Here is a 26,842-nt window from a genome sequence, read left to right on the forward strand (position 1 = left end):
AATGAAATACCGCAGACTCCTCCTCTGACATTTAAACTGAAGCTGATACTGCTCACAGTAAGGTTACCCAAACTTGACGCTAAGGGTCATATATAGTTTGCGAATAATCACACCTGATTTTTAAAAGCAAAAATTAATGCACGATACTTGCATCTTCCTTGACTGACTTAATAGAAACTTCTTGTGGTTTGAGTTCACTAGCAAAAAATTCGTGCAGTTGGCAATTTTTTTTTTCTCACCCTGCAGTTGTAGGGGAGAGAAGCTGGACGCCACTGACCACTTTGGATAGTATTTTGGGCGCTTCTTCTAGCAGAGGGTCTGAATCTCAGCTGATGTTGCTCTGAAGTGGCCCAGCAGATGGTGCCCTCATCAGGATAGTAATAAGGAGGAGGTGGGTAGAGAGAGCTCTTGGCATTGTGGCAGATTTGTCCGGAATTTGTTGGGAAGGAAACAACTTTGTTCTGGTATTTCCAGGCATTGTCAACTGGTCATTTATCCTGTTAGGAAAAAAACCCCAGCTCATATTCAGAGATTATCCCATCCCCAAAAAGCTTTTATAACTGAACGCGTTTGTTGGTATGATATCACTGTTGGCTTGAGTGTACAAGTTACTGTACAACTTAAATGTCAGTGTTCAAAAATCTAAGTGCACAGGATTTGTTGAGCCAGATTTACAAATCAAATCCAGTTAAAGTTCTTGGCAAGAATGGCTTTCCACATTTATCAAACTGACATACAAACCGGAGAAATAAAATACTGCTAAATACCAGGTGCTGTAGAATGCCTGGAGAACTAGAATCTTTTCGGAGACAAGGGCACTGCTGTACACCCCCCCTCCCCCCGTTGTCTAATTTATCCATGTTTCTAAACAAATGTCTGAACAAGGTAATTGGTTCTCCTTTCTTTGTTCCTTTGGATTTATTTCCATATTTTAAAAGATGGCCCATAGATCAGCCAGCTCAGTGCCCAAATGCAGCCTATGGTTGCTCTCCCCATGTAACTGCAGAGGGAGGACAGAGATGATCAGCTGCTGTCTTTCTTGATGGTGTACTCAGCCAGTAATCCGTTTCTAGATCATGACCTGTTTCTTGGCCCATGATGCTTGGGCCACATATCTCTTCCTGCTAATATTGGAAGCCACTCAGGCCTTGTCTACACTACAGAGTTAGGTCGACGTACGTATGGCAGCTCCAGCGGTCAGCCTGGGGTGGCAGGGATACGGTGGTCAGCCCCGTATGCAGCTGACAGCAACGGCAGTCAGCCCAGGATAGCGGGACTCTGGCGATCTGCCCAGTGCAATGAGGCCTGCCACTCAACCGCAGAGTTCAGCCCCGGGTTTGCAGTGGGGCTTGGGGCATTGTGCTCATGGTGTCAGTCCTGGTACAGCGCTAGTCAGCCCCAGGGCGGTGGGGCTTGGAGTCCCACCCATCAGCTCCGGGGCAATAAGATATTCTCCGTCTTATTCTCTATCCCCTTTTTAATGATTCCGAACATCCTGTTTGCTTTTTTGACTGCTGCTGCACACTGTGTGGACGTCTTCAGAGAACTATCCACGATGACTCCAAGATCTCTTTCCTGATTAGTTGTAGCTAAATTAGCCCCCATCATATTGTATGTATCGTTGGGGTTATTTTTTCCAATGTTCATTACTTTACATTTATCCACATTAAATTTCATTTGCCATTTTGTTGCCCGATCACTTAGTTTTGTGAGATCTTTGTGAAGTTCTTCACAGTCTGCTTTGATCTTAACTATTTTGAGCAGGTTAGTATCATTTGCAAACTTTGCCACCTCACTGTTTACCCCTTTCTCCAGATCATTTATGAATAAGTTGAATAGGATTGGTTCTAGGACTGACCCTTGGGGAACACCACTAATTACCCCTCTCCATTCTGAAAATTTACCATTTATTCCCACCCTTTCTTTCCTGTCTTTTAACCGGTTCTCAGTCCATGAAAGGATCTTCTCTCTTATCCCATGACAACTTAATTTATGTAAGAGCCTTTGGTGAGGGACCTTATAAAAGGCTTTCTGGAAATCTAAACACACTATGTCCACTGGATCCCTCTTGTCCACATGTTTGTTGACCCCCTCAAAGAACTCTAATAGATTAGTAAGACATGATCTCCCTTTACAGAAGCCATGCTGACTTTTGTGCAACAAATTATGTTCTTCTATGTGTCTGACAATTTTATTCTTTACTATTGTTTCAATTAATTTGCCTGGTACTGATGTTAGACTTACTGGTCTGCAATTGCCAGGATCACGTCTAGAGCCCTTTTTAAATATTGGCATTACATTATCTGTCTTCCAGTCATTGGGTACAGAAGCTGATTTAAAGGACAGGTTACAAATCATAATTAATAGTTCCACAATTTCACATTTGAGTTCTTTCAGAACTCTTGGGTGAATGCCATCTGGTCCCGGTGACTTGTTACTGTTAAGTTTATCAATTAATTCCAGTTGATACCAAGCTGGGAGGGGTTTCATGCTCTTTAGAGGGCAGGATTAGAATTCAGAATGATCTTGACAAACTGGAGAAATGGTCTGAATTAAATAGGATTAAATTCAATTAAGACAAATGCAAAGAACTCCACTTGGGAAGGAATAATCCGTTGCGCAAATACAAAATGGGAAATAACTGCCTAGGAAGGAGAACTGCAGAAAAGGATCTGGGGTTTATAGTGGATCACAAATGAAATATGAGTCAACGATGTAATACTGTTAGAAAAAAGGGAAATTCATTCTGTGGTGTATTAGCAGGAGTGTTGTAAACAAGATACAAGATGTAATTCTTCCACTGTACTTAGCGCTGTTAAGGCCTCGACTGAAGTACTGTGTGCAGTTCTGGGCCCCACACTTGGGAGAAGATGTGGACAAATGGGAGAAAGTCCAGAGGAGAGCAACAAAAAGGATTAAAGGTGTAGAAAACATGACCTATGAGGAAAGATTGAAAAAACTGGGTTTGTTTAGTTTGGAAAAGAGAAGACAGAGAGGGGCATAACAGTTTTCAAGTACGTAAAAGATTGTTATAATGAAGAGGGTGATACATTGTTCCCCTTAACCACTGAGGACAAGATAAGTAGTAAAGCAGATTTAGGTTAGACATTAGGAAAAACTTCCTAACTGTTGGGTAGTTAAGCACTGGAATAAATTACCTAGGGAGGCTGTGCAATCTCTATCATTGGAGGCTTTTAAGAACAGGTTAGTCAAACACCTGTAAGGGATGTTTTAGATAATACTTAGTCCTGCATCAGTGCATGGGACTGGATTAGATGACCTATTGAGGTCCCTTCCAATCCTACATTTTATGGTTCTATTATAAAAGTTTCAGTGAAAAGATTTAGTGAGAGGAGAATAAAGAGAGACATATTTCCTTTATTAAAGCAATTGTTAACTGTTTTTAAAGCTGCTGGAGAGCCTAAACAACTGACATATGAAAATTGAAACTGGCCTGGAAATAGCCTCATTGTGGAGCACTGCACACCCTTCTGAATCTGAATCCTTCCTGGACTGTCAAAAGTTGCATAGTGCATGAAACAAGACTTCACCATCTTCACCTATCCCAGGATGCTCTCTGCATATCTTCTTTGGTCAGTCTGTTTTGACAGAGGCATTCTCTCGGTCAGCCCTTTTCGCATGTTCCTCTGGCTGCCCAGTGGCACAACTGCCATAGCAGATGCCCTGACTTAATTCTTAACACCTGTCCCAGATATTTCTGTCTTCTTTTCTGAGTCACTTTAGAGATATGAAGTTGTTGAACTCTCTGACAAATGTCTGCATTTGTTATAAACTCATTCCATTCACACCCTTATTCTAGAAGAAATTGGTTTGGATTTGACTGAGTTATAGTTTTATTGTTTTGGGGAAGCATAAAGGTAAGAAAACAGTGTGCTGCACATGGATGCTTCACTTAGCTACACACACATTCACTGCCTTAATTTTCATTAGAGTTTTAAACTTACTGTGCTATGAAATTAGCTGAGCCAGCGTTAGCTGTTATAGCCTCCAGCTTCAGCCATCTTGCTTGCTTCCCCTACACCTTTGGACCTTGGGACTACTAGAGATGGGGAGCATGATTCTGCAGTGTGGAGCTCCTATGGCATGTGAGGGGGTTCTTTCCTGTGTCCCTCCAAACTTGTGTGAGAGCTGGTAGTGTCTACCAAATGTTTCCAGGTTATGGAGTTTACACACATTGTTTTGTACAATAACTGCCTCTCAGGTCTTTTAGTAAAATGTTTTAGCATCCTCTTATGAAAGGAATGCAGAGTGCTGCCGTATTTTATTATGAAAAGGGTGTATTGGGGGGGTATTTTAATATGTACTCTGTTCCCAGTTACTCTGGCCCCTTTGATAGTAAATTAGAAGATCTCATAGAAGCTGGACTGGAACACTTTAATTGTTTCTCAATCCTGTGGAATACTTATAAATACAACAGTGACCTGTCTGCAAGCAAGTCTGTAGCATTGATGTCCAGTCTTCCACTGATTTACAGCCTCTCTTCCTGGAGGATCCAGTTGGAGGCCAGGTGCTATCGGCTGCAGTAATGCTTTAGTTCTGGTGTCAGGTGCTGATTTGTTTCATCACAAGTGCTTTTTTTTTGCCTTCTAATCTTCACTAGCCTCTGGGAAGGAGAAACATATCCAGCTGGTGGAGGGAAAAAAAAGGGAGAGTGGAAGTTAAAAAGACACATTTTATAGAACAATGGGTACACTCTTTCACGGTAAACCTTGCTGTTAACATTACATAGCACATGTGCTTTTATTACAAGGTCGCATTTTGCCTCTCATTGGGGGTATGCCGGTTTGGTGTGAGAGATTACTCACGCAGGGCCGGGCAGCAGAATTTGGCTTGCAGGCAGCCATGGTAAGCCACAGTCTTTTGGCTTCTTTAACCTTCATAACATGTGGGAATGGCTTCAAACAGCAACGCCCTCATTTCCCATACGAAGTAGTCGTTGGGTTGCCCATTAACAATGGGTTGGCAATTTAAAAGGAGGGGCTGCTGTTTCCAGGTTCATGTGCAGCAGAAACCCAACTAACCCCCCCCCCCCACACACACACACACCCAATTCTCTGGGATGATGGCTTCACCCCTCCCCCCACCGCGTGGCTAACAGCAGGCAAGATTTCTGTGCAGCCACAGGCAAACAGCCCAGCAGGAACGGGCAACTCTGAATGTCCGTTTACTAAAACCACCCTATTTCAATGAAGTGACCATGAATGATATCACTCTCCTGAGGGCAACAGAGAAAGATAAAGAACGGGACCATACGCTGCAATGCTTTTTTCCTCAATGATTCCCGACTACGTGCTACTGGCCTGGCATGGTAAAGTGTCCTACCATGGAGGACGGAATAAGGCTGACCTCCCCAGAAACCTTTTGCAAAGGCTTTGGGAGTACATCCAGGAGAGCTTTATGGAGATGTCCCTGGAGGATTTCCGCTCCATCCCCAGACACGTTAACAGACTTTTCCAGTAGCTGTACTGGCCGCGAATGCCAGGGCAAATTAATCATTAAACATGCTTGCTGGAAGTTCATCCCAATAAACATTGAATTGTTTTCATCTTTGGACTTCAGGTATTGTTGCTCTCTGTTCATGCGAGAAGGACCAGGGAAGTAAGCGGGTGAAGGAATAAGCCCCCTAACAGTGACTATTAAAATTACCTGCATAGATGTATGGAATAGGAGGAGTGCTAGGTAGCGCTGGTTTTGGCCATCTTGTTCTAGGGGCTTTATAGAGTTTGGTAATGTGGAGCTCCCCTACTTTGACAGTTGTGGTAAATGTGTTCTCCTATTTGGTTGATGGAATAATATTAAAATCTGTGTTAGTGTCCTTGATATATATTGCCAAGCCATATTTAGAATGATAATGGCTAGTTGTTAGGTTGTATCCATAGATACGGTAGCACCTAGCCTGTTGTTCGTTGCCAACATAGGTCTCTTGCAACATGAGGATATTGATGTTGTAAGTCTTCAGCAAGTTTCCAAGGTACTCACATTTTGACCGTGAGAGTCCTTCAACATTAAGTTGCAGGATTCTTATTCCAGGGCCTATTTGGCACGTTGTATGGCCCTGAGGAGGAACTTTAGGATTTGTTGAGTTGCTGTTCTGATGTCCAGGAGATCACTGAGTGATGTTTGGTCGCTGAGTTGATGGCATTCATTGTGAATTCTCACTTAACAGAGTGGGCCCCGTGAAGGCTTCCATCTTCCATTCTTCCTTTAGTGCTACTGTGAAGTGATGGCAATTAAATATATAAGTGAACAATTTCTGCCCATGGGCATGGGATTTGGTGATACATATCTTACCATGTGGGACAACAAATATGAAAAGCCATTAGTTATCCAGTTAGAGTATTTAGTACCATGTGGCAGTGAGTTCCACGTCGTATATATCTGTTCTGTTCCTCTTGTTATAGTTATGGGTATGTATTTTTGAATTTCAGTGTATTTGAAAGGGATCCCAATGGAGCTGAACCCAGCGGGAGCCTTGCCCACCGCAGCAGAAATCTGCTGGAGTTCTCAGCCAGCCAGAAGCTCAACACTGCTCAACAAATGCCTAACATCATCTCCCAGAATAAGGAGAGGTGAGGTGAATATATTTAAAGTTTAAAAGTACTCGCTGTTCATAATGCTTTCATGCTTTGCTCTGTTGCCTTCCATTTCCCTGTGCATCATGAAGCATAGTTATTAAGTGAGCATTGTTAGGCCAGCTAAGCCTAAAAATTGAGTGCCATGAAAGCTGATTCCTCTTGTACTGTAGTTACAGGATCTTCCTGACAAGATTCCTCTTTAAGGCCCAACCTTGATGCACTGAGATATAAAAACTAACCAACCCCTGAATCAGACAAACCAGTGCATGCATTCCATGGTGAGAGAGCAAGCTGTGTGAGCACTCTTGCCTCAGCAAAGCAGGAGCAAGCACGTATGGTGTCATGCTTTTGATGTGCAGTTCCATCAGGCCATCCCTGGCCTCATTCTGGTGCTGAGCAAGTCTTGTGACAGTCCCTGACACTGCACTTGCATACAACTCAAAGAGCAGCTCCCTGTCTCTTCCAGCATAGTAGGCAAGAAGTTGCTGCCAGCTTTCCATGTGTGTGGCTCTGATGGGGTGTACAACACCCACACTGCAGGGCAAGGGGTTAAGGAGGAGCTCTGGGCCCAGGTGGCCCCACCCAGTCGCACTTGCAGGGCCTGCACAAGCTGGAGGCAGGACTTTAAGAAGGGGAACAGAGCAGCTCAGAGCAGGCAGGCAGTGGAAGGGCGCAGGCAGCGGCTGTGAAAGGAGAGCAGTGTCCTGGAGCTCCTTGCTTGAGGTCTGACTACACAGACCAGTGGAAATGTACAAAGGAGAGTTAAGTGGCTGAGCATGCAGGCAAGAGGCTTGGTGGAACTGACTTACTTCATGAAGCTAACGGGGATAGAGAGGTGGCCCAGGGGATGGGGGGCAGAATCTTAGCACCCCAAGGTGTTGAAGGTAGCTGCCCACCACTAGGCCCTGGAGCATAGCCCAATGTAGAGGGTAGGCCCGGGCTCCCCTCTCAACCCCCAGAGGACATTACAACAACAGGGGCCTTCACCTGAGGTGAGAGTCGCACTGGAATAGACCGTGACTGGCCAAGAGCCTAGCCCCCAAATTACCTGGGCTGAAGGAGACGACAGGTAACCCTTGGGGCAGGATGCTGATCTGTCAATCCTGCCTGACCTCCAGGCAGCACTGTGGGCGGTTGTGCACCTCCTACAGAGCCAAATGTTACTATCATAGACTTGCATCAGCACAGGTGTAACAATACGGCCTCTGGCGGGACACAACTGAGAGTATTAATTCAGGACGAATTGCTTAGAGCAGGGCAGTTACAGTCCAAGGCACACCAAACCAGCCAAACAGAGAAGACTTCGGTTTTACCCCACTGTCTATCCAGAAGTTATACAAGCAATTCCCTTAGACACTCCAGTTTCCCAGTATCACCACCAGCAGCCACTTCTTATGGGGATGAATGGGTATGAAAACCAATACCCAGTAAAAGAAAAAGGGTTTTCCCGATCCCAAAGGACCAAGCCCCAGACCCAGGTCAATATACAAATCAGATCTTACCCACAAATCATGCTGTTGCCAATCCTTTAGAATCTAAAAGTTTATTCGTAAAAAGAAAGAAATATAGATGAGAGTTAAAATTGTTTAAATGGAATCAAATACATACAGTAATGGCAAAGTTCTTGGTTCAGGCTTGTACCAGTGATGGAATAAACTGCAGATTCAAATCAAATATCTGGAGTACATTCACAGCTTGGATGGGTCATTCGGTCCTTTGTTTAGAGCTTCAGTTTGTAGCAAAGTTCCTCTAGAGCAGTGATTCTTAACCTGGGGTGCAAGATGCCCTTTCTGAGGGTGCAAGACATGCCAGATTTTTTTAGAAGGTAAATCATCAAAAACACAAATTAAACACAGTCATGTAAATACAACTACTTTGTTTCATCAAACCTATGTATTTATTAATATTATACATTTTTTAACAATTACTGTAATATACAAACAAAAAAATATATCTAGGTTTAAAGAACTGACCTACTTCAACGATTTTTGAGAAGGGGTGCAAGAACATATTTTGAGAACCAAAGGGGTGCATGCTGCAGTAAAGGTTAAGAACCACTGCTCTAAAGATAAGAAGCAGGATTGAAGACAAAATGGAGGGGTTTCCAGGGCCTTTTATATTCTTTCTCCTGTGGGCAGAAACCCCTTTGTTCTCCTATGAAAAATCACAGCAACAAGATGGAGTTTGTAGCCACCTGGGCAAGTCACATGTCCATACATGACTCAGTTTGCAGGCAGCAGCCATTGCTCACATGCTACCTTGAACGTCCCAGGAAGACTTCTCATATGTGGATTGGAGTCTCCCAAGGTCCATTGTCAGTTAACTGTTTCTTGATTGGGCACTTAATCTGCAAATTCCTTTCTCAAGAAGCTGAACAAATGCTTCACTAATGTGACTTAGAATCAAACACATTGAGATACAAGTACATAGCCAATATTCATAATTTCAAGTACAAAAATGATACACACATACAGATATCATAATTATAACCAGCAAATCATAACCTTTTCATAGACACCTAACATGATAACCTTTGTACAATATTTGCTGCAAATATATAAGTGGTTGCAACAATGATCTATACGGTCACAGTTTATGTCAATAACGTCACAACAGGCAACAGTTGCACAGATCTCTGCAATTCCTTCAGAAGGGCTTAGAAAGATCAAGCACTTGATTTGGCTCGGGGAACTTAATGTTGAGACACTACCATGTCCTCTATAGCTGTGCTGAAGGATCCTTCACAGTGTCAGACCCATGTACCTACGGATTGTTTCCAACTCTTGGGATTTTGCCACAGGTCTTGAAATAGTGTTTTTCTTGAAGACCCAGCTGGTAGAGTCAAGAGATCAGAAGAGAATCACAATTTTCATTTGAAAAAAAAAAAGTTAGTTTCTAGCTCTCATGGTTGCAGAGAAAAGCTTGAAAACATGAAACAGGTGTACCCTACAGGCTCAGAAACCAGCAGGCAAAGAAAAAACTCAACATTTATGATTAAAACTAATGTTTAAGACAATCTCATGATTTGGGGGCCTGATTCACAATTTTTGAACACTTGAGGTTGGCCATACAATCTATGCATCTTAAAGGAGTCTTGACTCAAGACTTTGGGAATCCGACCCAGGCCCTTCCTGGCTTGTGAAAGAGAGTCATTGGCGATGAGTGCCACTTCTGACCGAAATAACCAACACCTCATTCAGAGAAGGAATCTTTTCTTCCTCCTTGAAAAATACAGTAGTGTTGTGTTGCCCTGCATGGCTATGAATGTTAATATTTGTCATGTTACTCAGCCTTTCTTAAAATTCAAGCTATGATATTTGTTTTCTTAAGCACTCAAAATGTGTTCAGCAAAGTTCAAGATACTTACAGAGGAAAGGACTGGATCCTAAACTCTGTGAGCAGTGTGCTTAGTTAGAAACCTCATGAATGCTTGTGTAAGCCATTATTCCTGGAGATCTACAGAAATGCACCTCACGAGTGTATGGTTACAGTCGGCTCCAGAGGCTGCCTACCAAGTATTCCCAAAGAATAATTTTTATTTTATCCATTAATATCTTTATTCGTCATTTACAGGGGTGTATTCAATTGACATAAAGTCACTTTAAGCCTTTCTAGATCTCCAGCAGGCAGTGGATGCCTATGTTCTGGATTGTGTCCAGATTGAAGGTTGGCTTATTCAGACTGTGTTTTTCCCCTTCACAGAGTTTGTCCTATCAGATCTGTCTTTTCCAATAAAATATTTTTTGGCTAGCTGAATAGAGACAGCCGCAAATGTGCTGAAAGCACTAATAGATTTTTGCCATGTGGAAAGAAGGCAATCAATCAGGAATACTCTAATGATTTAGTATATGTGGCTATGATGAAGGGCCTGTGTCCTATGTGGCACATTTTAGACTATGAATTATGTGATGAGGTAGCAGAGATGCTCACTCAGGAAGGTATGTCAGAGCCAACACCTCCTCTTTCCCTCCAGTCTCTTTCACCTTGTTGCTTGGTAAGTGTGGAACCCTCTTCTTTTTCTCCTCTCTAGCTGTGCTAGAAGCAGAGACCAGAAGAGGGACAAGGCAGAAAGGTGGAAAGAAGGATAAAGGAAAAAAAAATGAGTATAATTTTCAAAAGGAACCTGGGCATTTAAGTGCCTGAGTCTCACTGAAAGTCGGTAGGACTTCAGCTCCTAAGTCATTTAAGTGCTTTAACATTTTTTACCCAAGGATTATCATAAAGAACCTGGAGCTAACTGCCTGAATTTAAGAGCCAAGCCAAGACTTCTGCCTTGCTTCTGGCCTCCTCCCCAATTCTCCTCTGGGCAGGCCCAAAGATTTCCCAGACTGCCAGCAGCATCTCAGGCAAGGTCTCCTTCACGGACAAACTTTTCCTCTGCTACTCCACATATGAAAGAGATGGCCTGGCTTTTCATATGCCTTCCCCTCTCAAAACTGGAACAAGGGGAGTCCCTGTGGTTCTTTAGGGACTCTGGGAAAGGGAGGGCTAGTTCCTTCCTCTCCTCACTCTTATGGCTGAGATCCCAGCTGGGATTGAGATTGGGATTTCTCTTCTGTCTTTCTCCAAGTCCCTGCTGCCCCTGTGAGCCTCTGTGCCTCAGGCTCCTCTTTCCCCAGACTTCTCCCATTTGGAAGAGCTGTTGATCTACTAGCAGCTACTGTGTAGCAGGCTCAGCTGCAACCCCTCTCCCAGGCCCTCTCAGGCTGCAAAATGGCTATGCCTATGTCTGTGAGAAGTCAGAAAGGCAATTCTGAGTGCTATCCTGTGGCTACTGCCAGAACAACCCCTTACCATAGAATCATAGAATCATAGAATATCAAGGTTGGAAGGGACCTCAGGAGGTCATCTAGTCCAACCCCCTGCTCAAAGCAGGGCCAATCCCAAATTTTTGCCCCAGATCCCTAAATGGCCCCCTCAAGGATTGAACTCACAACCCTGGGTTTAGCAGGCCAATGCTCAAACCACTGAGCTATCCCTCCCCCCCTCTTTGCTCTTTGCTGCCTGTTCTGCCACTTTTAGTCCCTGCTGGCTCTGTTGGCCTCTCCAGCTGCCCTCAATTCTGGATCCCCCCTGGCAAGCAGCTGGCAGTGTTGTCTTGCTTTTTTGGCTTGCCCCCTACTGCCCACCTTAGCTCCCCTCACAAAAAATATAAATTTAAAGATGAGCACGTAGGGTGGCTCCTTTCTTGGAGAAGGACCAGCTGTATCCAAAGTGGACCCTTGGGGAGTAATTGCCTTCACCTCCGTACCTGATCAGGCAGAAGCCCATACAGTCAGAACTCTGTCCATCCTGGGGTGGAAATGCAATCTGCTGTTACTGTGAAGGATGTTTCTAGCCACCTCAGCTTGGGAAATACTGCTCAGGGGGTTTCCTGTTCTAGAATCGTGCAGCAAGCATACAGGATTGTCCTACATCAGCAGGGCACTGGGAGCTCCATCTTACTGTTAAACTGAGCCTTTTTCAGTGGGAGGAAACTACTCTGGCTTTATTTCCGGGATGAACACAATGTCTGGGTGGATTGGCTCATCAAGGCATACATTTTTTAACAGTGAGGGTAATTAACCACTGGAACAATTTACTAAGGGTCATGGTGGAGTCTCCATCACTTACGATTTTTAATTCAAGATTAGATGTTTGTCTAGGACAGTGTTTCCCAAACTTGGGACGCTGCTTGTTCAGAGAAAGCCCCTGGTGGGCTGGGCTGGTTTGTTTACCTGCCGTGTCCGCAGGTTAGGCTGATTGCGGCTCCCGCTGGCCGCGGTTCGCTGCTGCAGGCCAATGGGGGCTGCAGGAAACGGCACGGGCTGAGGGACGTACTGGCCGCCACTTCCCGCAGCCCCCATTGGCCTGCAGCAGCGAACTGCGGCCAGTGGGAGCCATGATCGGCCGAACCTGCGGACGCGGCAGGTAAACAAACCAGCCCGGCCCGCCAGGGGTTTTCTCTGAACAAGCGGTGTCCCAAGTTTGGGAAACACTGGTCTAAAAGATTTGGTCTGGGAATTGTTTTGGGGAAATCTTATAGCCTGTATTATACAGGGGGTCAGACTAGATGATCACAATGATCCCTTCTGGCCTCGGAATCTACAAATCAAGAGGGAACTGATCCCAGGGGAATGGAGCTTGAACTTGGAAGCTTTCCAGTCCATTTGTCAATATTGAGGCTGTCCGGCTGACCACTAGTTTGCCAACAGAAATGCTGCAAGTCTATCCAGGTTTTGCTCTCAGCTGTTTGACCAGTTGACCATAGTGTCAGATGCTGTTTTGATTAATTGGGGTGCAGAGATGGCTGCATCTTTCCATCTTTTCTTCTGATTCTCCAAATCCTCTGCAAGATCAAACCAGTCAAAGTGGAAGTAATTTTTCTCTGCCTTGGTGGCCAGGCAGTTGGGTACTGTTAGAATGTATCAGTGAGAAGAACCAATTTTCTCCTCCAAGAGCCAGCTCACTTTGTGCATCCAGGAAGTTGGAGAGTGAATGCATACCAGTGGCTTCTGGGATGGGGTATCTACCAGATGCTGGGTGATTGTCAAAGTGTTACAAGGATTCCTAAACCAGGACGTAGAAATGAAGCTGGTGTGGTGTTTAACTAACGGCTTCTCCTGTGATGATTGCACCACCCACCAGGTTATTACAGGTTTAGAGTAGCAGCCGTGTTAGTCTGTATCCACAGAAAGAACAGGAGTACTTGTGGCACCTTAGAGACTAACAAATTTATTAGACCATAAGCTTTCGTGGGCTACAGCCTACTTCATCGGATGCATAGAATGGAATATATAGTAAGAAGATAGATAGATAGATAGATATAGATATATATATACTGTGACAAAGCTCTGTCCTTGCCTCCATGGGTCGCGCGTTTCCTGGTGGATTTCGCTAGCCTCAGAGGCTCACTGTGACCCTCCACATAACCCTTCTCTCTCTAGAGACAAGGGTCATAGTCTACTGAGCCATTTTCATCATAAGCCAGCGAGGGAGATGTGGAGAAGTTATCCTTCCTTGCACAGTCTCTGTTGTCTCCCAGTCTCAGTGATTAATCAGGGGGCAAGGGGGGAGCCCGGGCCCACCCTCTACTCTGGGCTCCAGCCCAGGGACCCTAATAGTATCAGCTATGGTAGCTGACCTTTTAGAAACATGACATGTCCAATTCCCTGGGCTACTTCCCCCACAGCAGCCCTCACTTCCTCAAGCTCCACTTCACTCTTACCTCAGGGCCTCCTTCCTTGTGCCTGATATGGTGTGTACTACTCAGTCTCTCCAACAGTGCAACTTCCTCCCACAGCTCCTGACATGCACATCCACCTGACTAACTGGGAGGCTTTTAACTAGTTTCAGCCAGCCCCTGATTGGCTTCAGGTGTCCCAATCAACCTAGCATTCTCCCTGCCTTCTGGAAAGTTCTTAATTGGCCCCAAGTGTCTTAATTGACCTGGAGCAGCTGCCATTTCACTTATCCTGGTACCAGGGATTTGTTTAGCCTGGAGCTAATATATCTATCTCCCACTACTTTTCTATAGCCATCTCACCTTGCCCCGTCACAATACATACAGAGAAGGTGGAAGTTGCCATACAAACTGTAAGAGGTTAATTAATTAAGATGAGCTATTAGCCTCTTACAGTTTGTATGGCAACTTCCACCTTCTATCTATCTATCTATCTATCTATCTATCTATCTATCTATCTATCTTCTTACTATATGTTCCATTCTATGTATCCGATGAAGTGGGCTGTAGCCCACGAGAGCTTATGGTCTAATAAATTTGTTAGTCTCTAAGGTGCCACAAGTACTTCTGTTCTTTTTGCAGGTTACTACAGTTTGTTCCTCAGGGTTTTATAAGTGGAAGATTAAGACCAAAGAAGTCCATACATCTGCTACTTCCACAGCCAGGGGCTGGCCTGCGCTCTCCATTGGTTAGATTCCTAACAGTTCAGTGTGAAGCTTTCAAACGCACTTCCCCCAGTGCAATGTATTAGTCTTCAGGTGTACGTGCTACAGCCATTTGAACCAGATGGGAAAATGTCCCTCTGCCAATTTTGGATGAAAGCAACTACTTAGGTTGTCATCACTTCTGCCAGGAAGACTGATGAGTATAGATTTGATTATTGATTCACTCCATTCTTGTGTTCCTGAGGTTAACCTGAGGTTTCATATTAACCAGCCAATTGTATTGCCATTTTTTTAAGTCTGCACTTTTCACAGAGGCAGAAGAGGCTTTGGATACTGTAGAATTATTGGGTTAAATTTGGATCTCCTTAAAAGTTTCAGAGCTGACACATAGCTGTTGGTGTGTTCCAAGGGCCTAAAAAGGAAAGAGGCTTCCAAGACTACAGTGGGTAGGTGGCTTCAGGTTTGTATCTGCCTAGAGTATGAGTTGGCAGGTCCTATCTCACCAGAGCAAAGAGCAGGCCAGAGGAGGCTCTGTCTTTGGGTAGGAAATCTACAGAGCTGCTGTTTGGTCCGTGTCCCTTACATTTGTGTCACTTTATAAAACTTTAAATCAATTAAAAGTATGGTTACAATATGCATGCAAATGAGATGATGTCTTTGAGCTCCTGCCAATTGGCCAGAATGGCCTGTGGTGCAGATTTAGGTAACCCCTGCTTCAGTATTTTCCACTTCTTCATGGCTAGGGCTCTTTCTCCCCCAGCCATGCAGAGCGTCACCTCGTGGAGCCTGTACACTGGAGTCAAGGTTCACCCAGGTTCACTAGTCCACATACAAGCACAGTGCTGTAGGAGCAAAACAATTGCTGTGGGCAGAAGGCTTGTTTTGAACTGTTGATCTAGAGATGAACTTATTACAAGTGATTAGTGACATCTGCAAATCTAATCTGAACGATTATCATTTTATTTGTATCAGCTTAACAGTTCGGAACCCTAGTCATGGACCATGACCCCATTGTCCTGGGCACAGAACAAAAACAACAGTCCCTGCTCCATGGAACTAACAGTCTAAATAAGATTTACAATTAAACTGCTAACTTCTTTGGCTTGTTTGTGTGAGCACTAAGATTTTTGGCTTAAGAAGTAAATTTTGTTTCTGGCTCCCATATTGCTGTTGTGTTTCTCTGCATTGGGTTCTACAAAAATCCTGAGGGAAGAGAGAGCAAAATACTGGGTTACTAGGCACAAATTGTCATCTCTTCTAGAAGAAGAATCTGTTGGAGCAACAGTAATCTGTTCATTGGCTCTTGGTGATTCATGTTCATTGGGGGAGGCTGAAGGAACTTTGAAAGAAATTTGAAGGGATTTTTTGGTGTCTTTATTTCTAGGTATGAACATTCTATTTCTGATAACAAAGCCTTAATGGTAGTAACAGAAGACCCACTATTGTATATTTCTCCACCACCCTGTCAGCCACTGATCAACCGGACTGAGTCTCTCAGGTTAGCAAACTGATTTCCAAGTGTATTTCCAAGTTTGTAATTATTGTGTGAATTCTCTGTAGGGTGCCTGGCATTTCTTTGTTTATATCCATACTAGATACATTGTGGTCAGTGGCAACATAAGCTTCCCCACTGTTCTACAGGTGTGTTTGAATTTTGGTTTAGCTGGCATCTGTAAGTTACAGACGTGGGAAACCCAATGGTTGCTTTAAATGGATCTTAGTGTGTTAAACCAGTGTAACTTTGTGTGCAGACACTCTAATATCCATTTACACCAACCTGACCTATATCAGGTTACAGATACCTGTAACTTATAAGTGCAAGCCAAACCACTAGAAGCCATGTTTAAACCAATGTTAGAGTGGCCACACACAATGTTGCACTGGTTTAATTAACTTGGTTTAACTTTTCACCTTTAGTTAAACCAGTGCACTGTTTTGTACCAGGATGTAGACAGTCTGACCTAGTGGTCAGAGCAGGAGTCAGGTTTAGTGGACGGCACTGGCATCCAGATAGGGGAACCAAGCCAAGGGGTCAGCACCAGAGTCAATTGCCAGTTATCAGAGCCAGGAGTTAAGCTAGAGGCAGATCCAGGAAAGAAAGCTGTGGGTCAGAACCAAGGTCAGATACAAAATGCCAGAGCCAAGGGTCAAGCTGGAATCAGGGTCAGAAGTCAGAGGCTGGGGTCGGAGCCAGGACTGGTCACTGATGATTGAAGGTGAGGTGTAAGGGCAGGAAGTGGAGGAGAGGCACAGAGCAGGAGCATGGTGGGAACAGGGGCGAGGAAGGAGCATAGCAGGAATCAGGAACAAGGTTGTGTGCGGGGGCAGGCACCAGCAGGGTCCAATGCAGCCACAATAGGAAAACACCTTGTGGCTCGAATAAATTTCCTGTGCCGCCTTCTGGCTTAAATAGCGTGGATAGGCCAATTGGTGGAGCTGGGCAATCCTCCAGTCAGGGCTCCCTTGGCAGCAATAGCATTCAGCAGAAGACTCCAATACCCCAGCCAGCACTAGTAGAAGCATTCAGGTGACTGCCATCCTACCTTGCTACACTGCCCAAGAGATCCCAGAGTGCTACATACACACACTTTCCTCAGGGGCCCCTGCCAACAGCTCCCTGGGGTTTTAGAGAGACATCTAGGGAAATAGAATCCTGGGATTGTTTCCAACAGAAAGCAGCTACTTCTCCTTCCTGGCAATTCAGCAGTCCCCACTCTTAGTAGGAACACTGGGCTTGAGGGTTCATCCTCCATTGAATTGAGAACAGCTGAGAGGTAGCTGCATGGAGAGGATGTGGAGCCACGTGCTAGGAAAGTGGAGCAGCCAGCAGGGAGCTAGGAATGGGCTACTGAGCACTGGAGACTATTGGCCTTCATAGAATCATAGAATATCAGGGTTGGAAGGGACCTCAGGAGGTCATCTAGTCCAACCCCCTGCTCAAAGCAGGATCAATCCCCAGTTTTTGTCCCAGATCCCTAAATGGCCCCCTCAAGGATTGAGTCAACAGTGTGCCCTTGTTGCCAAGAAGCCAATGGCATTTTGGGATGTATAAGTAGGGGCATTGCCAGCAGATCGAGGGACGTGATCGTTCCCCTCTATTCGACACTGGTGAGGCCTCATCTGGAGTACTGTGTCCAGTTTTGGGCCCCACACTACAAGAAGGACATGGAAAAATTGGAAAATGTCCAGCAGAGGGCAACAAAATTGACTAGGGGACTGGAACACATGAGTTATGAGGAGAGGCTGAGGGAAGTGGGATTGTTTAGTCTGCGGAAGAGAAGAATGAGGGGGGATTTGATAGCTGCTTTCAACTACCTGAAAGGGGGTTCCAAAGAGGATGGCTCTAGACTGTTGTCAGTGGTAGCAGATGACAGAACAAGGAGTAATGGTCTCAAGTTGCAGTGGGGGAGATTTAGGTTGGATATTAGGAAAAACTTTTTCACTAGGAGGGTGGTGAAACACTGGAATGTGTTACCTAGGGAGGTGGTGGAATCTCCTTCCTTAGATATTTTTAAGGTCAGGCTTGACAAAGCCCTGTCTGGGATGATTTAATTGGGGATCGGTCCTGCTTTGAGCAGGGGGTTGGACTAGATGATCTCCTGAGGTCCCTTCCAACCCTGATATTCTATGATTCTATGATTCACACCCTGGGTTTAGCAGGCCAGTGCTCAAACCACTGAGTTATCCCTCCCTCCTTCACGCATATGCATTCCTGGTGCAGGAGGGAGAGGGGATTATCTGTGGAGTTTAGGGTAGGAAAGGTCGGGAAAGCATTCATGGGGAGCAAGAAGAGCCATTGGGAGTAAAGAGAGGGGGGTGGCAAAGAGAAGAGGGAGCAATGGGAAGAAGGAGCAATTTTTCCAATTGCCCAGAAAGTCCAGTGTATTTCTCTGCAGGATGGGGAACTCTAGGAGACTTATTTTTCTTTTTTCTCTGTTATATAAGAAAAGCAGTTCCCCCCTGTCGTAAGATAATCAGAGACTCCCAATTCCCCTGGAGGTACTGGACCCTCCATTCTGATGCTGTCAGGTGGGGTAATGACTTTCACTCACTGTCAGCCTTCGCTCACTTGGAACCAGCAGCCTAGCCCGCTCACTGCTAGAGACTAGTAACAATCATAAAATATCGTAACAATTCTCTGAGCCATCCAGTCCATCACAAATCTGCCTGTGTGCAAGTGTCCAAAGCTTTTTCATTAATCAAATTATGTAGTTGGAAAAATGATTATAAAATGGATTTAGAAGCCAGTTAAAGACAGAGATACACAGGTCATGACTTTTTCCCTTCAGCATCATAAAGTAAACAAAGATATATTTGAAGTAGTGAATACTTTCTTTGCCTTGATGGAAGAACTGGAATTGTGTGGTTTCTAAAGACATGAGTTCATCACTGCATATTTTTTCTTTTCTTCTTTTTTTCCCCTTTACTCTGTTAAATTTAATTTTTGAGGAATTCACCGAATTTTATTCTTGAGTTGGTAGCCTTATGATTTAAATTCTTAATATTCCCCCATTGCTTTCAGGATTTGTGTTGTTTAATTATATATAGGAACCACTGTAGGTGGAAAAATCCAGTCCAATATTAACACATGGCAGATATTTAGCTATGAATTCTCTTTGAACTTGTGACTAACATTCATGCCCCAGTGTTAAAAGGAACACAATAGAAAATGTTAAGATGAAAAAAACCCTAATGTTAAATCACAATAATTTTCAAGTGGATTGTTAAAATGCTGCTCAAAACCCAAGACTTTTTGACTCCTTTTTTAAAGACATGCCTAATTTAATGTTGCATTTTACAGATTAAATCATGAACTTCGAGGGTGGGTTCATAGGCATGAAGTGGAAAGGACAAGGTCTAGAAGGATGTCAGATAACCAACAGCAGAAAACAAGAGTTGTCCAGGTAGGTTTGTACTGTTGAATCATTAGCAACACAAATTAACTGCTGGCAACATGACCAGCTTTCCTGAGATACGGCTCATTCCACAAGGCTTTTGTGTGTAGTAAAACTGATCGAAGATTAAACATGAAAGAAAGCTGCAGATTGGTAGAGCAAAGGGTTAACGCATTAGTTATTTCTGGAGTCCCTGGTTCATAGAATCATAGAAGATTAAGGTTGAAAGAGACCTCAGGAGGTCATCTAGTCCAACCCCCTGCTCAAAGTGGGACCAACCCCAACTAAATCATCCCAGCCAGGGCTTTGTCAGACTGGGCCTTAAAAACCGCTAAGGATGGAGATTCCACCATCTCCTTTAGTAACCCAGTGCTTCATCACCCTCCTAGTGAAATAGTTTTTCCTAATATCCAACCTAGACCTCCCCCACTACTACTTGAGACCATTGCTTCTTGTCCTGTCATCTGTCACCACTGAAAACAGCCTAGCTCCATCTTCTTTGGAACCCCCCCTCAGGTAGTTGAAGGCTGCTATCAAATCCCCGTTCACTCCTCTCTTCTGCAGACTAAATAAGCCCAGGTCCCTTGGCCTCTCCTCGTAAATCATGTGCCCCACCCCCTAATAATTTTCGTTGCCCTCCGCTGGATTCTCTCCAATTTGTCCACATCCTTTCTGTAGTAGGGGGCCCAAAACTGGACGCAATACTCATGAGTGCCAAATAGAGGGGAATAATCACTTTCCTCGATCTGCTGACAATGCTCTTACTGATGCAGCCCAATATGCCGTTAGTCTTCTTGGCAACAAGGGCATGCTGTTGACTCATATCCAGCTTCTCGTCCACTGTAACCCCTAGGTCCTTTTCTGCAGAACTGCTGCCTAGCCATTCGGTCCCTAGTCTGTAGCGGTGCATTGGATTCTTCCATCCTAAGTTCAGGACTCTGCACTTGTCCTTGTTGAACCTCATCAGATTTCTTTTGGCCCAATCCTCCAATTTGTCTAGGTCCCTCTGTATCCTATCCCTACCCTCCAGCGTATTTACCTCTCCTCCCAGTTTAGTGTCATCTGCAAACTTGCTGAGGGTGCAATCCACACCATCCTCCAGATCATTAATGAAGATATTGAACAAAACCGGCCCCAGGACTGACCCTTGGGGCACTCCACTTGGTACCGGCTGCCAACTAGACATGGAGCCATTGATCACTACCCGTTGAGCTCGACAATCTAGCTAACTTTCTATCCACCTTATAGTCCATTCATCCAGCCCATACTTCTTTAACTTGCTGGCAAGAATACTGTGGGAGACAGTGTCAAAAGCTTTGCTGAAGTCAAGGAACAACACGTCCACTGCTTTCCCTTCATCCACAGAACCAGTTATCTCATCATAGAAGGCAATTAGATTAGTCAGGCATGACTTGCCCTTGTTGAATGCATGCTGACTGTTCCTGATCACTTTCCTCTCGTCTAAGTGCTTCAGAATTGATTCCTTGAGGACCTGCTCCATGATTTTCCAGGGACTGAGGTGAGGCTGACTGGCCTGTAGTTCCCAGGATCCTCCTTCTTCCCTTTTTAAATAGTGCAGAGTCACTTCTGGGAGAGCTGGGAATGGACTCCTGTCTCTAATATCACAGATCCAAGTCTCATCCAAAGGCTCACTGTGCCAAACCTATATGCTTGGCTGTGCTATTTATAACCCTAGACCACACTCCTCTTCAGAGCCAGAAGTTTCATAAATTCGTGGATTCCCAGGCCAGAAGAGACCACAATGGTTATCTAGTCTGATCTCTTGCATAACACAGGCCACAGAACTTCCCTGAAATAATTTGTGTTGGAACTAGAGCAGATCTCTTAGAAAAATATTCAGTCTTAATTTAAAAATTGCCAGTGATGGTAAATCCTTGGTAAATTGTTCCAGTGATTAATTACCTTCAGGGCTAAAGCTTTATTTCCAGTCTGAAATAGAAGCTAGGAATTCTGACTGAATCCCAACAGTCCTCTGCTGTTTAGCAAATAATTGTGCAAGTCACTGAATTCTCTCTTGCTAGTGGCTTGTCCATGCAGAGAATAGCAGCCTGCTACTGTAACTAGTTACTCCTTTAGTTCAAGCAGTAGAGGTTTGTACTGTGCTCTGGAGCTTAGGAGGTTCAAATCCTGCTGATGATCCATGAAGGTCATGATGTTTCCATTTGATAGAATTTCTGTGTTTTTCAGTTTCCTTGTTTTAACAAAATACCTAGGAAATTACATTTTAAAACTATGTTTGCAAAGCCAAGTACTCAAAAGTTAAAAGAATTAATGTAGCCTGTAAAAGCTAATTCACCCCCTTATGCATATGCATTATGATACAGCCTAATTATATGATCATTTACTGTTTTTTGTACTGCAATACTCTGACTCATTCAGTGCACAAGTTGGACAGAGAATGAGGCAGAGGGTTGAAAACAGTGAGATGGCATTGAGGATGCATCTGTGACACTCTGTATCTCAGGGGAACACCCTACACCCCCACGTTCATCTTTATAAAATGTGTGGTATCCAATGTAAAGTTTGCCATGTTGGGTGTCTTTGGAAGGCTCATAATGCACTGAGCATGGTTGTTATAGTGATGTTATAGTAACTGCATCCAATGAAGTGAGCTGTAGCTCACGAAAGCTTATGCTCAAATAAATGTGTTAGTCTCTAAGGTGCCACAAGTACTCCTTTTCTTGTTACAGTAAGGTTATAGTAAGGTTATAGGTTATAATTTCATGTATATAGTTATGAGACTGAAAATGTATCCTCATGGCGTAAAGCAAGCCTGTGCAAAAATTCTCCAAGAACAGAGAGGCAGTTCACACTTTGTCAGGGCATGGATGGGACAAACGCAGCTCAGCCTCACAGGAACAACGGACACTGGCTTCGGCAGCAACAAAAGAATCTGTTAGACCCTCAAGGGAGTCACCCCCTTCCTTTGGGCAGTTTGGGACTGCGATGAGGTAATGCTCACCTGACTGTGAAGGGGAGGAGGGGCAAAGCCAGGAGGAAAGAAAGGACATAATAAAAGGGAGAGACATTTTGCCATGCTCTCTCTCTTCCACCTACATCTACTGACACGACCACCATCAAGTGACTGAAACGCTGATCAAAGGAGAGAGCCTGACTGAAAAGTAACCAGCCAGCCTGTGGTGAGAAGCATCTAAGTTTGTAAGGACATTGAAAGTGTTACGATCAGCTTAGAGTGCGTTTTGCTTTTATTTAATTTGACCAAATCTGACTTGTTATGCTTTGACTTATAATCACTTAAAATCTATCTTTATAGCTAATAAATCTGTTTATTCTATCTAAAGCAGTGCGTTTGGTTTGAAGTGTGTCAGAGGCTCCCCTTGGGATAACAAGCCTGGCACATATCAATTTCTTTGTTAAATTGACGAACTTATATAAGCTTGCAGCGTCCAGGGGACACTGCAAGACAGAGGTTCCTAGGGTTTTGTCTGGGACTGGAGATACTGGTTAGTGTCATTTGCTTGCAAGTAGCTGGGAGCAGCTTACATGCCAGAGGCTGTGCGTGAACAGCCCAGGAGTGGGGGTTCTCACAGCAGACCAGGGTAAGGCTGGCTCCCGGAGTCAAGGATTGGAGAGGCCTAGCAGATCACCAGTCCAGACAACACCAGAGGGGAACGTCACAGCATGAGGGGTCCAAGTTATAGCTGCATGGGCAACCTTAATTCAGGCATTTCCTAACTGAGTGTTTGATTTTGCATGCTGAATGTTTTTTTTAGTGATGTTTTTACATGCAGTAGGAAATACTTTGAATACTACAAATATTGAGGTTTAGTAAATAGCAAATCTTATATAATTTTAAGAACAAGATTTCTAAAAAAAGTTTCCGTGTTCAATAAGAATTTCCAGCTGCTAAATTTCAATAAGTTAAAACACATTAAATGGTTTACTTTTAATATGTGTGTAGTTTCCACAGGGATGTTATGGGATCATGAATGGGATGGGAGGTAGTTCACAAGGTACACTTATGTTCAAATGAGATGCACACATTGAGCTCTCAAAGCTGGAGACTCATAAAAAACAACCTTCCACGCAAACTTCCTCATGGCTGGACTTTACAAAAACTAGACAAGCCATTTACAACACACATTTTGCTTCTCTACAAAGGAAAAAGGACACTAAACTATCTAAACTCCTACGTGCCACAAGAGGCCACAACAGTGGTTCCCTTAACTCACTCAACAATATTGTTAATCTATCCAGCTATACTCTTAGCCTGGCAGAAGAGTCTGTCCTATCTCGGGGCCTCTCCTTCTGCCCCACCACCCCCACGAACATGATACAGTTGTGCGGTGACCTAGAATCCTACTCTTGATGTCTCTGACTCAAGGAATATTTCCAACACACCACTGAACAGCACACTAACCCACAGAAACCTTCCTACCAACACAACAAAAAGAAGGATTCTGCGTGGACTCCTCCTGAAGGTCGAAACAACCGACTGGACTTCTATATAGAGTGCTTCCGCCGACGTGCACGGGCTGAAATTGTGGAGAAGCAGCATCACTTGCCCCATAACCTTAGCCATGCAGAACACACCATCCACAGCCTCAGAAACAACTCTGACATCATAATCAAAAAGGCTGATAAAGGAGGTGCTGTTGTCATCATGAACAGATCGGAACATGAACGAGAGGCTGCTAGACAACTCTCTGACACCACATTCTACAGTCCATAACCCTCTGATCCCACTGAGGATTACCAAAAGAAACTACACCATCTGCTCAAGAAAATCCCTGAAGAAGGACAGGAATGCCCCCGGTAGGGGCTATTCTATCTGCTTCCCAAGATCCATAAACCTGGGAATCCTGGACGCGCCATCATCTCAGGCATTGGCACCCTGACAGCAGGATTGTCTGGCTATGTAGACTCCCTCCTCAGTGCTACCAGCACTCCCAGCTATCTTTGAGACACCACTGACTTCCTGAGGAAACTACAATCCTTTGATGATCTTCCAGAAAACACCATTCTAGCCACTATGGATGTAGACGCTCTCTACACCAACATTCCACACAAAGATGGACTACAAGCCATCAGGAACAGTATCCCCGATAATGTCACGGCAAACCTGGCAGCTGAACTTTGTGATTTTGTCCTCACCCACAACTATTTCAGATTTGGGGACAATTTATACCTTCAAGTCAGTGGGACTGCTATGGATACCTGCATGGCCCCACAGTATGCCAGCATTTTTATGGCTGAGGTAGGACAATGCTTCCTCAGCTCTCTTCCCCTAATGCCCCTCCTCTACTTGTGCTACACTGTTGACATCTTCATCATCTGGACCCCTGGGAAGGAGGCCCATGAGGAATTCCACCAGGATTTCAACAATTTCCATCTCACCATCAATCTCAGCCTGGACAAGTCCACACAAGAGATCCACTTCCTAGACGTTACAGTGCTAATAAACGATGGTCACATAAACACCACCCTAAAGCGGAAATCTACTGACCGCTATACTTACCTACATGCCTCCAGCTTTCATCCAGACCACATCTCACGATCCATTGTCTACAGCCAAGCTCTACGATACAACCGCATTTGCTCCAATCCCTCAGACAGAGAGAAACACCTACAGGATCTCTATCAACTATTCTTAAAACTACAATACCCACCTGGTGAAGTGAAGAAATAAATTGACAGAGCCATAAGGGTACCCAGAAGTCATCTGCTACAAGACAGGCCCAACAAAGGAAGTAACAGAACACCACTAGCCATCACCTACAGCCCCCAACTAAAACCTCTCCTGCGCATCATCAAGGATCTATAACCTATCCTGAAGGACGATCCCTCACTTTCACAAACCTTGGAAGACAGGTAAGTCCTCACTTACAGACAGCCCCCCAATCTGAAACAAATACTCACCAGCAACTGCACACCACACAACAAAACCACTAACCCAGGAACCTATCCTTGCAACAAAGCCCGTTGCCAACTGTGTCCACATATCTGTTCAGGGGACACCATCATAGGGCGTAATCACATTAGCCACACTATCAGAGGCTCGTTCACCTGCACATCTACCAATGTGGTATATGCCATCATGTGCCAGCAATGCCCCTCTGCCAAATACATTGGCCAGACTGGACAGTCTCTACGTAAAAGAATAAATGGACACAAATCAGACGTCAAGAATTATAACATTCAAAAACCAGTAGGAGAGCACCAGTAGGAGAAAAACCTGGTCACTCAATAACAGATTTAAAAGTGGCAGTTCTTCAACAAAAAAACTTCAAAAACAGACTCCAACAAGAAACTGCAGAACTGGAATTAATTTGCAAACTGGACACCATCAAATTAGGCCTGAATAGAGACTGGGAGTGGATGGTCACTACAGAAACTAAATCAATTTGTTAGTCTCTGAGGTGCCACAAGTACTCCTCATTGTTTTTACAAAAACTAATTTCCCCTTGACAGGTTTCAGAGTAACAGCCGTGTTAGTCTGTATTCGTAAAAAGAAAAAAGAAAAGGAGTACTTGTGGCACCTTAGAGACTAACCAGTTTATTTGAGCATGAGCTTTCGTGAGCTACAGCTCACTTCATCGGATGCATAGCATATCGTGGAAACTGCAGAAGACATTATATACACACAGAGACCATGAAACAAAACTTCCTCCCACCCCACTGTCCTGCTGCTAACAGCTTATCTAAAGTGATCATCAAGGAAGGCCATTTCCAGCACAAATCCAGGTTTTCTCACCCTTCCCCCCCCCCCCCAGACACACATACAAACTCACTCTCCTGCTGGTAATAGCCCATCCCTCTTTGAAACCTCTCTTTATAATGCGCATGATAATCAAGGTGGGTCATTTCCAGCACTAATCCAGGTTTTCTCACCCCCCCCCACCCCCCCCCACACACACCCCTCCAAAAACCACACACACAAACTCACTCTCCTGCTGGCAATAGCTCATCTTACAATGTGCACAGCAATAATCCAAGTTTAACCAGAACGTCTTGGGGGGGGGTTTGTAGGAAAAAAACAAGGGGAGATAGGCTACCTTGCATAATGACTTAGCCACTCCCAGTCTCTATTCAAGCCCAAATTAATAGTATCTAATTTGCAAATGAATTCCAATTCAGCAGTTTCTCGCTGGAGTCTGGATTTGAAGTTTTTTTGCTTTAAGATAGCGACCCTCATGTCTGTGATTGCGTGACCAGAGAGATTGAAGTGTTCTCCGACTGGTTTATGAATGTTATAATTCTTAACATCTGATTTGTGTCCATTTATTCTTTTACGTAGAGACTGTCCAGTTTGACCAATGTACATGGCAGAGGGGCATTGCTGGCACATGATGGCATATATCACATTGGTGGATGTGCAGGTGAACGAGCCTCTGATAGGGTGGCTGATGTTGTTAGGCCCTGTGATGGTGTTCCCTGAATAGATATGTGGGCACAGTTGGCAGCGGGCTTTGTTGCAAGGAT

At 44.4% G+C, this 26,842-nt stretch overlaps 1 protein-coding gene across 4 annotated transcripts in view; it reads left to right on the top strand.

The window, feature by feature from the left end:
* ATF6 (activating transcription factor 6) overlaps positions 1 to 26,842 on the top strand; it is a 342,143-nt gene that overhangs the window by 125,904 nt on the left and 189,397 nt on the right. For 3 of the 4 annotated variants that reach the window (XM_074960822.1, XM_074960823.1, XM_074960826.1), the window contains exons 10-12: positions 6,450 to 6,590; positions 15,868 to 15,981; positions 19,285 to 19,387. In XM_074960822.1, coding sequence (XP_074816923.1) covers positions 6,450 to 6,590; positions 15,868 to 15,981; positions 19,285 to 19,387 — 358 coding nt within the window. The remainder of the gene's footprint in view (positions 1 to 6,449; positions 6,591 to 15,867; positions 15,982 to 19,284; positions 19,388 to 26,842) is intronic. The other variant, XM_074960825.1, reaches the window with a different exon arrangement.

Source organism: Natator depressus, chromosome 8 (genome assembly GCF_965152275.1).
Source record: "Natator depressus isolate rNatDep1 chromosome 8, rNatDep2.hap1, whole genome shotgun sequence".
Taxonomy (NCBI): Eukaryota; Metazoa; Chordata; order Testudines; family Cheloniidae; genus Natator; species Natator depressus.